General features: G+C 36.4%; 1 protein-coding gene across 8 annotated transcripts in view; it reads right to left on the bottom strand.

Annotated features, from left to right (window-relative positions):
• LOC111426798 (split ends) overlaps positions 1-14,064 on the bottom strand; it is a 38,657-nt gene that overhangs the window by 13,837 nt on the left and 10,756 nt on the right. For 4 of the 8 annotated variants that reach the window (XM_023061529.2, XM_023061530.2, XM_023061528.2 and 1 more), the window contains 6 exons: positions 3,576-3,842; positions 2,966-3,241; positions 2,587-2,904; positions 1,927-2,524; positions 1,584-1,849; positions 43-1,520 (listed from right to left, as the gene is read on the bottom strand). In XM_023061529.2, the coding sequence (XP_022917297.2) occupies positions 43-1,520; positions 1,584-1,849; positions 1,927-2,524; positions 2,587-2,904; positions 2,966-3,241; positions 3,576-3,842 (3,203 nt within the window). Of the gene's footprint in view, positions 1-42; positions 1,521-1,583; positions 1,850-1,926; positions 2,525-2,586; positions 2,905-2,965; positions 3,242-3,575; positions 3,843-4,174; positions 4,350-8,705; positions 8,957-9,731; positions 9,918-10,088; positions 10,191-14,064 lie in introns of those variants that run through there. The other 4 variants (XM_071195850.1, XM_023061527.2, XM_071195851.1 and 1 more) reach the window with 3 other exon arrangements.

Here is a 14,064-nt window from a genome sequence, read left to right on the forward strand (position 1 = left end):
AGAATTAATTAATATATTCAAACAATAATTTATTTGATTTACTTGTTGATCTAGGTGATAAAGTGGCTGGTGTTTTTGTTGGTTGCGTCGTAGAGATCTTTAATATAGTAGCCGGGGGTAATGGACTAGCGGGGATTGAAGATGATGATGAAGGCGGTGGCGGGGCTGATGATTTGGGGAATGCGCCAAAATCCTTGGGTTCGTATTTTTCGCCGACGTTCTCGAGCCGTTTGGAGTCTTCGTCGAAAACGGATCGTTTGGCCATCACCGATTTGACGATTTCGGACGGCTGCAGCACCTTCAGGTCGAGATTTGGGTCGAGGAGTTTGTGTCGAATTTTGAATTTGTCGCGGTTCGCGTCCAATTTCGCGAGGGCGTCTCCGCCGGCTGCGCTGAGTGCTCGCGATCCCGACCACTTTTCGTATTTTTCATCAAGGGAGCGTATCCGTTCATCTAATGATGGGCTGGGTGAGGCTCCATCGCTGTCGCTTGATGATGAGCTAAGAGATGGCGGCCTCGGGGGTGGCGATGCCGGTGGGGGTACGTGAACAGGACTAGGCGGTTTAGGGTTGCTTACTATTCTCGGGCTTGTAACAGCGGCTGGTGGACTAGATAGGATGTTATCCTTTTGGCCTTTAATACCCGCAACGGATATACTGCCCTTGTGTAATATTTGGGTGGCGAATCGAGGTAGAGGCAAACTTAAAGGTCCCTCTCTGTCTCTAGGCGTTCGTCTTGGTTCACTCGGTATGTGTTCGGGTTTTTCGTCACACAACGGCGTCCCGGGTCGCGATCCACCAACACTCTCCGATCCCGATTGGTCGTAATGATGCACTCGCGAACTCCCATTATCACTACCACCCGTTTTTCGTCGTTTACAAATCGCGTGCGGCATATACGATGAGTTCCTATCGTGACCGGTCAACTCGCGATGTTTACTACCATCAACGGACGGTCTTCGCGAGTGATGTTTCGCACTCGCGTCCGACAACCTGCGCACTTCCATCACTTTCCGGTGATCACGATTCGCCTCGATAATCACATCACAGTTCATTGGTCCATCCAAGTGATCCAATTTAATTTTTTTCTTTGGACTAATGATCTCGTCGCCCGAACTGCAATCGTCGAGCTGCTCGAGAATGTGAACCCGCTCCTTTTGTAAGTTTCGGATGTCCGGCGGCGGAAACGCCACCGGATGTTCCGAAACCACCGTTTGTAACCTGTCGATTGGTTCCAAATGGGACGGGCTTTCGTGGTAGTTGTACTCGTGCTCGTAGGGTTCGTCTTGAGACGCCCCACTACCCTGACTATACTCGTCGTAATTCCGAAAATGCCTCTCAGGATACTCGGAGTTTTCATAATAATCAGGAGGGTACCGAGATACTCTCGACCGTGAAGCTGCACCCCTCGGCGTCACCGAACCTGGAGTTCCCGGTGAAGGTAACGTGGTGAGTTGATTTACCGCAGCGGTTGTTCTGTTACTGTATGATGACGTTCTTGGTCTTGTTGGGGTTTCATATCTTATAAATAAATAAATTAATTAAATTATGTATTAAAATATTAAAAAAATTAAGAATAACTACCTTGAGAACCTTGCCGGAGTTGTGGTGGCCTCAAAAGTTCTCGAAGCAGCATCTCTTCTCTCCTCGAATGTTATCCTATCAGCAGAATGTCCCTGCTTTTCTAAATGATCGAAGAAAGCTTCTTGGCATTCCCGACTGGCAAAATCCACTTGGATCTTTCTGTTACGCCCTAAAGTTGCACCACGCATTTTGTTCACAGCCGCTTGCGCGTGGCCTTGCTGCTCGTAAAACACCAAAGCTTGACTTCTTTCTCTGTCAATGCTCACCTAAAAAATTAAACAATAATATAAATAAAAATTTACATTTACATTTCTTATGTTATTATTTTGAAAGCTTTACTTACTTGTTGAATGGAGCCGAACGCCTCAAACTGGTTCATCAGGTACTTTTCACTAACGTTCTCCGTAACTCCATCAACCCACACACACGACGTGGGCATCGACTTGCCAAAGCCAAGTTTGATCCGATTGTTCCCCAAATGTTCCCCATCGAGAGCTCGAATCGCCTTCACCACGCTAACAATGTCGCTGTACTGACAAAACGCGTACGAACTGACGACGCCTTGCTTTTTGATGTCGATCTCGAAGATTTTCCCGAACTGGTCAAAGTGTTTCCGAAGATCCGATTGCGTCACGTCCTTCTCCAGGTTGCCGATGAAGAGGGTTCGAGTCGCCTTCGGGTTGTACTCGTCGATTTCGGCCTCGTATAATCGCGAATCGGTCTCGTCAACCTCGTGACCTTGATACGGCACCACCTCGATCTTACTGCCGAAGAACAACTTGTCGTAACTGACTTCGAGCGCCTTCTCGACGTCTTCCGGTTTTTTAAAGCAAACGATCGCGTGGCGTTCCGAACTTTGACCTACCACCTTCACCGAGGTTACTTTACCGTGTTTCTTGTATTCGTGGAATAAACCGTCTTTTAATGATGTATCAGATGACCTAAGAGGAAGAAACGTGGTTGTGAAAAGATTGTTTTGGGTGCGTTTTTGATTTCTTCTTACCGACACGGTAAATTTTTAACACATATAGCTAATGGTCTCCGATCTTCTTGATACTGCGCGTTACCCTGCTGCCTCCTGGACCTCGGCGAACTCGTCGAACTGGATCCCCTCGACGTGGAACTGCTCGAACTACTCGAACTGCTTCGTGATCTCGACCTGCTGGCCGATCTACTAGACGTACTCCCTGAAGGTGACGGCGATCGGGTTCCCGATCTAGACTTGGTCTTCTTTTTTGTACTACTAGAATCTGACCGTCGATCGTTTGCTTCGCTGGGTGCCGTCGAATACCCCGCATCACTATTTTGGTTATTATATCTACTAGAGTTAAATTTTAAACGGAATAAGTCACCGAATTGTTTACCCCCCTTTATTACTTTACCTTGTTGTACTTCCTGTTGTGGTTGTTGATGAGGAATCGTATGAAGACGACCACGAAGAGTTGCTGAGCCGATGCGATCTATCAATAATGGGATTGTAAGGTCCGTTTCTGGCGTAAGACGGCCTATCGCGGTTTCTACCCCGATTGTTGGTGTCGTGGTAAGCGGCTGGGGCTGGTCTACCGGTGGCACGGATGTAGTCCGGTGGTTCGGGGACGCGACCCCCCGCCGTTCTATCGTAGAACCTATCCGTAAAATTACCATGATCATCGGTCGGACTAAACACCAAAAAAAAAAATACGCATAAAAGAAAATTGTAAAAGTATCATTTACATAAACACGTGCGCGAGAGCAAAATGAAACCACCTGAATCGCGGTCCGTTATCGGTTGTCTCACCTTGAAAACAACAACAGTTGGTTCTTTGACGCAAGTTAAACAATTCTTTTTTTTCTACCAAGTAAAAATAACCTTGACTAATACTTTACTTACACTTTATTTCCAGACACTTACAAAGTAATGCATGTCACGTTTTCTACGTATTTAGAATATTCAACTTTGTACGCGATGTTTTGGGTTCATTGTTATCGGGAAAAAATAAATTTTTTTCTTACCCGTGCCCGTTTGGAAATCGTGTACTGCTAGGTGACGTCACGTAGGCGTTCGGGGGCGTTTGGGGCGAAGCTGTGGACGGAATGGCGACTGGCTCGTAATACTCCGTGGTCAGAGTTCTATCGTCGATCTTGTGCTCGGCGTCCCGGGCTTTCGAGGCGCTTTTGATGTCCATGAACGCCACAGTACACGCCATCGTACTCTCGCTCGCCTCCTCTTTCGTACCGACGTTCCTCGGCAACAATTTGACGCTCTGCACGCGGCCATACCTAAAACAACAAAAAAAATTGTTGAATAATAATCAAAATAACATATTAAACTTATTTGTTTAAGATCCCAACAAAAATAATTGAAGTTTTCTTTATTATCGTTGAAATTAAATCGAATGCTTAGCAACGGCAATCCGACAACTTAAATTTTTTACTATAATTAAATAAAAAATAATTAATTACTGTATAAATATATTGATTTTATTTGTTATTAAAAAAATTTATCGAATTTGAACACAAAATCGTTTAAGAAATCTAAAAAATTTTCGATGGTCTTAAATTTGAGGTTAGGTTGTTTAAAATTATTAAAAATGTTAAGTTGGAATAAATACCTGAAAATTTAGGTAGAATCTTCTTAAATTTGATTTAAATTTTTTGATTTTGATCAAAAATAAAGAGAATTTTGACACTCTTTATTATCGTTGAAATTAACCCGGTTGCTTCGTAACAACAATCCGGCAACTTAATTTTTTGTTATTTTTAAATGTAACCAAATAGGAATTAATTAAAAATTAATGTATAATTAAAGATTGATAACATGGGTCATTGAATTTATAGCACGTACAACGTTATCCATAATTTAAAGAAAATAAAACAACCACGCAGGAAGTTTTGAATGGGCGCAAAAGTTTTCCAAGGCACACCTGACGCGTTATGCAAAACTCTCGCCGCTCTCTCTCTACTACGATTCCAGTTCAGACAAACGTTTTTGAAGTGTTGCGCGAATACAAAAGAGACGCTCGTAACGTAGGTCCTAGCTCGATTCGCGACGAAAATAACTCGACCTGAGGGTGGGGAAACGGCCCCGATTGGTTTGAGGACTGCGCAAGCTCCCCACTTCGCTTATAAAAACTAACTGCGTAGCTATGTGGGCTCATTTCCTCTCCGACCAACACCCATTGGATACGTTCGAATATAAGACGTCATTAGGATTAATACCAACGAAAGAAAACCCCAAGGATTTTCGTTTATTAATAATTGATATTTAAAGAATAAACAAACATTTAGGATCGTTATTTATCGACTAAGTGAAGTGCTTTCACTTGGAATTATCTCGAGATCGGATTATGTGTTGTGTTCTTTTTTGGTTTATTTCAGAAACAAATTAATTGAAGGTTTTTTTTTAAAAAAATGTGATTTATATATATAAAAAATTGGAAGAAGAAAAAGTTGTAAGTGTATTATTTAAAAAAAATTTTGTTCATCGGGTTCTAGATTCTCGCTTTTCTCTACTCCACACAACCGGGGAATATCGATTTTTTGCCCCTCCCTTCTCCCCTCCATTCCGACTAAAACCGGGTACCGCTAAAGCGACGTTGCCACGTCTACACAGCCAGCTTTCCAGTTCGCCTTGTGTGCCGAACTCAAACAACCAAACAAGTTTTCAACGGTAGAAATGTACGGGACTATCACGAAGTATTCGGTTGATTGTGCGTATTATAGGACAGTCATTAAAACAAAAAAAAAATGAGTATTCGAATCGTTTGGATTTTTTTTATTTCGTTCCGCGAATACAATTCTTTTTTTTTGTCTTTTTTTTAACCCACGCCTACGCGATCGATACGAACACCACCAAAAAATTTTTAATTCACTCCGCCCATAGTAACTAATTAAAATTAAATTAAAACAAGAAAACATTTTATTATCGTGGTGTAATTTTTGTTGATTAACAATAATAAAACGTCAACGTTCGATGATAACTGTCCCTAACCCAGCAAAAAAAAACACTACTATACAAAACAAGATAAGACGTTACTACGGCGAAATAACGGACACAGAAAGCGGAGAAACGTGGTCGTTTTTTTTTGTTTCTTTTAAAAGACGCTCGAAACTAACTTCCGCGCGTTCGCTCTAAACTACGTTCCGCAAACCAGGACTCGAATTACTAGATCTTTTAAGTGGGTTCGAGCTGCGGACCGAATCAACCGCCTTGGATACTTTGCGCAAAAACGTCGAATAACAAACAGGTCGAGTGTAGGTACCGATGACGTCACGATTTAATATTTTTTAATTAATTTTTGATTAAAAAACAATGTGTTTATAGAAAGTGTCGAAAAACGCGGCCATAATGGAAATAAATCGATACGAGATTGTTTCTCGCGTCCACGTAGGTCTTGAATCGACGTCGCGGCGTGTCGCAACCGAACTCTAAAATCGTTTTCCGTCTTTCTCTACGCGGATGGTGCGGTCTCCGTCCCGCGTTCGAGACTCTCGTACTCGTAACGCCGGGATACTAGCGTCGACGTTTTCACGTCGGGCAGTACGGATGAGTCAGCAGCCATTTTAAATGATCGAAGTGCGCCGTGCAAAAATAACAAGTGCCTGTCGTCCGGCCCACGACTTTCAAAACCTAGACTATTAGAATATTAAAAAATCGAATATCCATTATGATAATAATAATAACGAAAACGTTTCGTTTTACCTCATTATATTTTTTTAAATTATATTTAAGAAGCTTATTTTCGACTTAATTTTTTTTCATTAAGGTTATGTTTACATTGGTGTTTTTGGACTACACCCGGACGTAGTAATTGAAGTAAAAATAAATATAGAGTAAGTTTATGTAGGGTTTTTTCTTTTTGGAGGTCACATATAAATAGAAATAAATATTGTCAAATCGGCGTTGCAACTCACAAAAAATAATATTAATAACTATTTCGACTTACATTTCATAATTATTCCCCGAAATAACCATTTCCTGCAAACTCGTTTTTACATTAACAATCTTTGCATAACCGACAAACATGTGACACTGAACAAAAATGAAATCTAAGGGACTTTTAAGCAGGTATAAAAGTCTAGAATTCTAAGACGTAAAAAGATTGGTGGGGGGATTTTGTCTTTAAAGAAGATAGCTTGTTTTGGAAATTAACTGTCAATTTTTGTTATAAATATGAGTTGTTGTATTTTAATGTTTAATCTTTTGTAGTTATTGTTTTAATTATATTATTTTTGTATTTATAAATGAAATATCTATGATCGAATGCCGTCGAACGCTGTCAAATATAGTTTAGCCGAGGCCACTTGCGGCCGAGGCATTAGCTTTTCTGCATTGCCAAAGATAAATCAATATCAAAGCGTGCAGAATATTATTTATTTAGTAATCATTGTGTATCACAACTATTTAGAGCATATTTTAGCCGAGGTCGTTTGCGGCCGAGACAGTATTATTCTCTATATCATTAGAGGTAAATCACGATTAAAGTGTACATGATTTAAGTAATAATAATGAAATAAAAGTTATTGTTGGTGGTCAAAAATGTTGGGTGCACTTTTAGCAGAGGTCGTTTACGGCTGAGGTAATAGTTTTTCTGCATCGTTAACGATAAAACAATATCAAAGCGTGTAGCATATTATTCATTTAATAATCATTGTGTATCACAACTATTGAGGGTATATTTTAGCCGAGATCGCTTGCGACCGAGGCAGTATAATAATCATTGTGTACCATAACTGTTGAGAGCATATTTTCGCCGAAGTTGTTTGCGACCGAGGCAAAATATGTTAATGATATATCACGAGTATATGCAACATTGTTTTATTAACAAAAATCTAAAAAAAAGTTGTATATCAATATTGGAAAGGAGATATCATAGTAGAGGCAGTACGGCGAAAGATTTTAAATTTTAAAAACAAACAAAATTGTATACACTAATATTGCGTTTATCACAAAGCTAATTTTTCATTTAGAAATTGTACCACATCCTATGTCAAGATGAATATTCTCAAAATCATATGATTCTTGCAGTCCTTGCATTTACTTCAGTGCAAAACTTTGTAAAACTGTAGCATTGTGTTAGCCTAATGTTGTCGAGACACCGATATTTTATAACGATTTCATTCTCCATTCATGTTGATACAGGGAGATATTCATATCTTCATCCTTTATGTGGTAAATGTTAAATTTTTCCCAAAGTGCTCGAGTCCTAAGTATACAGCAATTACATGAAACAACTTCCCAACCACTGATACTGTTTTTCGTAGAGTTAATACTTTATAGAGTACTCTTTAAACTGTTCTATATCTGCTTCGCCGCTATGATTCTAATCAGTGTCTTATCCATAAGAGTTAGTTGCAATATCTTTCGCCTACATAATTGTTCCAGAAAAATTGGATAGCCCCCTCCGAGTGACATATCACGTCTAAAGTCCAATTAAAAATTTATAGTCAAGATCTTTAGTTTCACTGAATTTGTGAATGTAGATTATCTTTGTAGCCATATTTCTTGCATATTCTTCTTCCAACATATTCCTGCTTCAGCATACGTCTTTAACATTAGAACTAATGATGAATCAACAAGCAAGATTAACCATAATCATAATGAATATGATAATAAATTTCTTCTCAATTCAGCACAACTTCTGATTCCTTTTCTATGTTCTACAAAGAGCTAAATAACTCAAGAGGTAACAAGATAGCTGTTAACATAAAGCAGGTAACAAACTTAGCCTATGGAGGTAATGGAGTTAGTATAGCTTGTGATCTTGGCGCAGCAGCGTTATAGAGATAAGTTAATTTGGTCATGAATACAAATAAGTATCCTTAACACGCTACTTCATCATTTTGTTCTTTGCATATTTCCAACCTCAAATTACATTTATCATACACAATTAATCCAACTTGTTGGATTCAACACTAAGTCGTAATCTTCATGCACAGGAATTTGTACCAATATCACGATTAAGCAAGGTTTACGATAATTATTATTATTAAATCGAGCTAAAAATAAGAAATTTTTGAAATACTACACATTACTTAAATATTTCATAAAAGATTCATTACGATATTTTAAGAAATCAATGTTTTACAATCGTTTTTATTATTGTATTATTTTAATCTTATAAAATAAAAATATTTTCTTACATTTCCTTTTCTACTGCTTCAATGATTATTTAACCGGGAAACTTCCGCCCACAATCACAAACAAACCCAATCCACATTTTATGCCAGACGTAAATGGTGACACGTTGTCGTCATCGCCGTTGAAAACAAAAAAATAGTTGAAACACTTACAAAACAGAAAGCCACGTAACTATAGAATATACTTAGAATACTTGGACACAATTGAACGCGTAGGATCGCGAGTACAATGTGTCGATCGGCAATAACTAAAACTAAAAAAAATGTTTTTAAAGCGCGTCCCGAACAGAACACGAAAAACCTCGAAGGTTATGAACGACGCATAAACGTGAGTAATTCGTAACGTGTTCGCGCGGCATTTAAAAAATGTTAAAATAAAATGTTTCGGGATTAAATAATTCCTGGAATTTCCTCCACCTTTTATCAGAATAAAAGGAATTTCGTTTTTGGTGGAATTTAAAATGCGATTTTAAATAAGCGACAAAATTTTTTTTATTACACTTGAAGGTCAATGGACACGTCAGCGATTTTAGGCTGATGCAATACCAGTTACAGTATTTGTTAATAAAAATATAAATGTAAATTTATATTCATAATAATTTTGAATAGATTTAAATAGAATTCAAACCGAATAGAAACACTCTACATCATTTAGTTTTTAGTTTGTTACGATTTTAGATCACTTTCGAACGATTTCAATTTTAAAAACGTGTTAAAAATCAAAAAACAACTTAATCTTGTTTTAAATGTGAGGTTAGATTGTCTAAAATTGTCAACGTTAAAATGAACTCGGTTGTTTAGCAACGGCAATCCGGCAACTTAAATTTTTGATTCATTAAAATAACTAAATTAAAATTGATTACTAAATTAAATAAAAAATAATTAATTATGGTATAAAAGAACTTAAATGAAAAGTCATCGAACTTTAAGCTTAAAATCATGTGAGGAATCTAAAAATTATTCGACTCGGTCTTAAATGTGAGGTTATATTGCTTAAAATAATTAAAAATATAAAATTGGAATAAATACCTGAATATTTAGGTGAATCAGATTTTAATTGGTTAAAATTTGCTTAAATTGGCTTCAATTTGTTTAAAATTCTTCGATTTCGCTAAAAAATCTTGAAATAATTTTGACGCTTTCTTTATCATCGTTGAAATGAACTCGGTTGCTTAGCAACGGCAATCCAACTTAATTTTTTTACTTTAATTTAACCTAACAAAAATTTATTATAAAATAAAATAGTTAATAAAATAGAAAACGTTTTCTCAATAATTTCAATTAGTAAGAAAATTTGATTACATTTTTAAGGTTAATTCGGAAACGTCAAAATATTAAATGTAAAATTTACTAAAACCATTAAAAATTTAATTATCTAACGAATACCTGTGAGATTATGATACGAATCCAATTTTAAATTAAGATTTCATTGAAATTTTTCTTAAATTCACTCCAAATTCTTCGATTTTCATGGAAATTCTCGCACGATTTCTACACGTTTACTTTATGATAGTCGAAATCGATTGTTTAGCAACGGCAATCCGGCAACTTAAAATTTTAATTCGTTAAATAACCATAAATTGTTTAAATTATTATTTATTAAATTTCGTAATAATAATAAAATAGAATAATAAACAATGAAGTAAAACGAATTAAAAATAATATTTCTAAAGAAAAAATATTGAAATCAGCAAAAAATGTTGAAAATTCTCCTTTTAGTTTAAAAACAGACTATAATAAAAAAAAGATTTTGACGTAAAATATAACCTCAAAAAAGTAGAAGATAATTTCATTAAAATAAATTTAATTATTTTTTAATTTTTATTCATCTTTTTAGGATATTTAGAGGATTTAAATCGTTTTCGAACGATTTTTATTAAATTCAAGAATGATTTTCTTTCAAAATAATTAAAAAAGACTCCATGAATATAGTGAAGTTGGGAATACACACCTCGAGAATGTTTTGTCAAAAATTCAATAAACTCGCAATTTTGAAACTTATAGAAATACATATCGTATTTAATATCGTGTATATTTGAACTTATCAAGCGACAATGCTATAAAAGAGTCTTAGGCAAAAAGATAGATCCAACAACATCCAACATCTTTTGTAAACTTAGATACATAGTTAACTTAAATAGTTTTTGTGCATTGTTAAAGATAAATTAACATCAAAGTGAAGTTAACACTATTTATTTAATAATCATTGTGTATCACAACTATTAAAGGCATACTATAGCCGAGGTCGCTTGCGGCCGAGGCAGCAGTATATTCGCTATATTATTAAAGATAAATCACGATTAAGATGTATTCATGATTTAAGCAATAATAATGAAATAAAAGTCATTGTTAATGTATCACAACTGTTGAGAGATTTTTAGACGAGGTCGCTTGCGGCCGAGGCAGTGAATTTTCTATATTATTAAAGACAAATCATGAAAATATATATGATTTAAGTAATCATAATGAAATAAAAGTCACTGATAACAGCCGAGGTTGCTTGCGGCCGAAGCTTTACAATTAAATATTGTACCAACCCTCAACTAGTAAACAATTTGCAATGCCTCGGCCGCAAGTGACCTCGGCTTGATCCAACATGGTTTGCAAACTTAGCCGAGGTCGCTTGCGGTTGAGGCTTTACAATTAAATATGGTATCAACCCAAAGCTGGTAAATAAATTGAAATGCCTTGGCCGCAAGTGGCCTCGGTTTAACCGATATTCTTTATAAGCTTAGCCGAGGTCGCTTATAGTGGAGGCTTTACAATTAAATATTGTATCAACTCAAAACGAGTAAATAAAGAGGAATGCCTCGGTTTTATCAACAACATCCTTTATAAATTTGATATGATCAATATATGATACCTAAAGACGCAATATTAGTTTACATATTTTGTGTTACTGCAGTTTCTAAGCTGACTAATACACAACAAAATGAGAGAAATATTAATTTGATATACACCAATAAGGCTGATGCTTAATAATTAAGAATGAAAATTTTAATAATTAAAATTCTATTTTTAATCTTACATAATTCGCCCGTTCAAACATAATGTTTAAGTTTATAACGGTTGAACGATGAGAATAACACGAATTTAACGACTTGGAGATGTTTTATTGTCCATTAAGCTTTTTAATCGAATTTAACTCCACAACAAACAAAAACAATTCAAAGTCGTAAACGATAAATCACAAAAAAAAAAAAATAAATTATTCCTTCAAAAATAAGAAAAGATTTTCTTCGATAGTGTATCAAAATAAACCGGAAACCTTTTCATCGAAAGCTAAAATCTTCGTTTCGGGCGTATTCGTGTAAAATCGAGGTTTTAGTGGGGATTTCCCCCACCAACTACGAATCGAAATGGTGTTGTGTTCCCCCACTTCGTTTATTTCACCCCTCCATCGTAACGAAACCCCTCTTTCCCCCCACTAAAAGCAGCAACAGCAACGACGGCTGCTGCTGCTACTATTCCGACGTTTTAAGAGAATATAATGCGGGAGGAGGCTCGACCGGCGATCGATAAACGCGGCGTTGCCGCTCGTTGTAGTGGGTGATGGAGAACGCGGCGTTGCCAAAGAGAAAGCAACGCAGCACAACGAGATATATTAAGTCTACGAAATTGTTTTGAAAAAAATTAGTGTTTGTGACAACACTTTGAAGGTCGAATAAAAATTTTTGTTGAAATTATTAAAAAAAAAAAAATATATAGTATCGTTATCTTATCGTGTGTTTATCCTAGATACGTTTTTGATAAAGTCTGGGGTTTTAAGACGCGTTTGATTTTGTTAATCTAATTTTGTAGTTGTAATAAAATGATAAACATAAAAATAAGCACAAATTTTCTTGTATAATCAGCAAGTACAAATGAAACTCAGCGAAATAAATGCAAACAAGTAAACAAATTAAATTAAAATTGATTTTAAGAAATGAAAAAGAAAGGAGAAATGAACGTGGTCCATTTCCGGGGCGGTTTTGGTGAAGAGTGAGTTCCCGGGGCCCCCGGTGAGTCAGCGCCCACCACTAGATTTCCTAGGCGAGGTCACCGCGAATCAATATTTCAAACTTCGCTCGCCCGCCGCCACTGCCTCTCTGAAACGGGAACAAACCGGGAAAGGAATCCGGGTGCTAGAGTTCTAGAGACTTTCCAGGACGACCTCGAACGCCCATCCCAACAATCTTCCAAAAGCGTTTTTTACTTAATACAATTAAAAAAAATGTAGAACATTTTTAGAAATACAAAGAAAATGAAGATTTTGAGATGTGAAAGAAACGGTAAATGGCAATTTAAGACGAAGATCATCGTAATTCTCGTCCGTGCACTATCACGATTCTCAACCTAACCTTTTTTTCCCATTATTTTAATCCCAAGTGGTTTTGACCCCACATAATGTGTAAGCCAAGCCTTAATATCAAATAAGAGATCTAATTTTGTAATTTTTTTTAACAACCCTGTATATAAATGGAAAAAAATTTATGTACAGAAAAAATCTAAAATTAATTTTGAAGTTAATTGTTAAAAAAACATCACTTTCATGCACATAAATGTATGTATATACGGGGAATTTCAGAACTCGCAATATATGAATGCAGTAGCCATAGTTACGAAGCTACCGTGCACTTGCAGTGTCCCACATAAAATGCAACATAGCTTAATAGGACAGGTATTGGGTAGTTATGCAAAGGAAAAGGTTTGCTTGGAAAAAAGTGAGGTCTTTATGACAACCCGGAGTTTTCGGCTGTCTTGAAATATCTCTGAATAACAACTAAAACTAGAACTAACGCTAGACCTTGACCTAGAAACATTCAGGTTTAGCCGCACGTCTCTCAAGACGCCTAAATCCGAATGATTTTACTTCTAGCTCTTGTGATAGTGCTAGTGCAAAACTAGAACTAACACTAGACCTATAACTAGAAACAGTCGGGTTTAGCCGTACGTCTTTCAAGACGGCTAAACCCGAACGATTCTACTTCTAGGTCTTGTGATAGTTCTAGCGATAGTGCTAGTGTAAAACTAGAACTAACACTAGACTTAGAATTAGAAACATTCGGGTTTAACTGTCTTAAGAGGTGCCCGGCTAAATGGAATGTTTCTAGGTCTAGTGTTAGTCTAGTTTTATTTGTTATTCAGCGCTAGATTGTTGTATATATTTATTAAGCTATAATAATATATCGAGGTTTTACTGTCATGTCAAGTTATGTTGCATTTTATGTGGGACAAAGTAAGTAGGTACGCCCTGGTTTCTATGGAAATATACTTTTGTATATTGCATCATAAGTGAAATTCACTGTAAATTTGGACAAAAGTCTACAAACAGCATAAACTTATGAAGTTTTTGTAAAACATAATAAGATAATAGAAAATT

Source organism: Onthophagus taurus, chromosome 5, assembly GCF_036711975.1.
Source record: "Onthophagus taurus isolate NC chromosome 5, IU_Otau_3.0, whole genome shotgun sequence".
Lineage (NCBI taxonomy): Eukaryota > Metazoa > Arthropoda > Insecta > Coleoptera > Scarabaeidae > Onthophagus > Onthophagus taurus.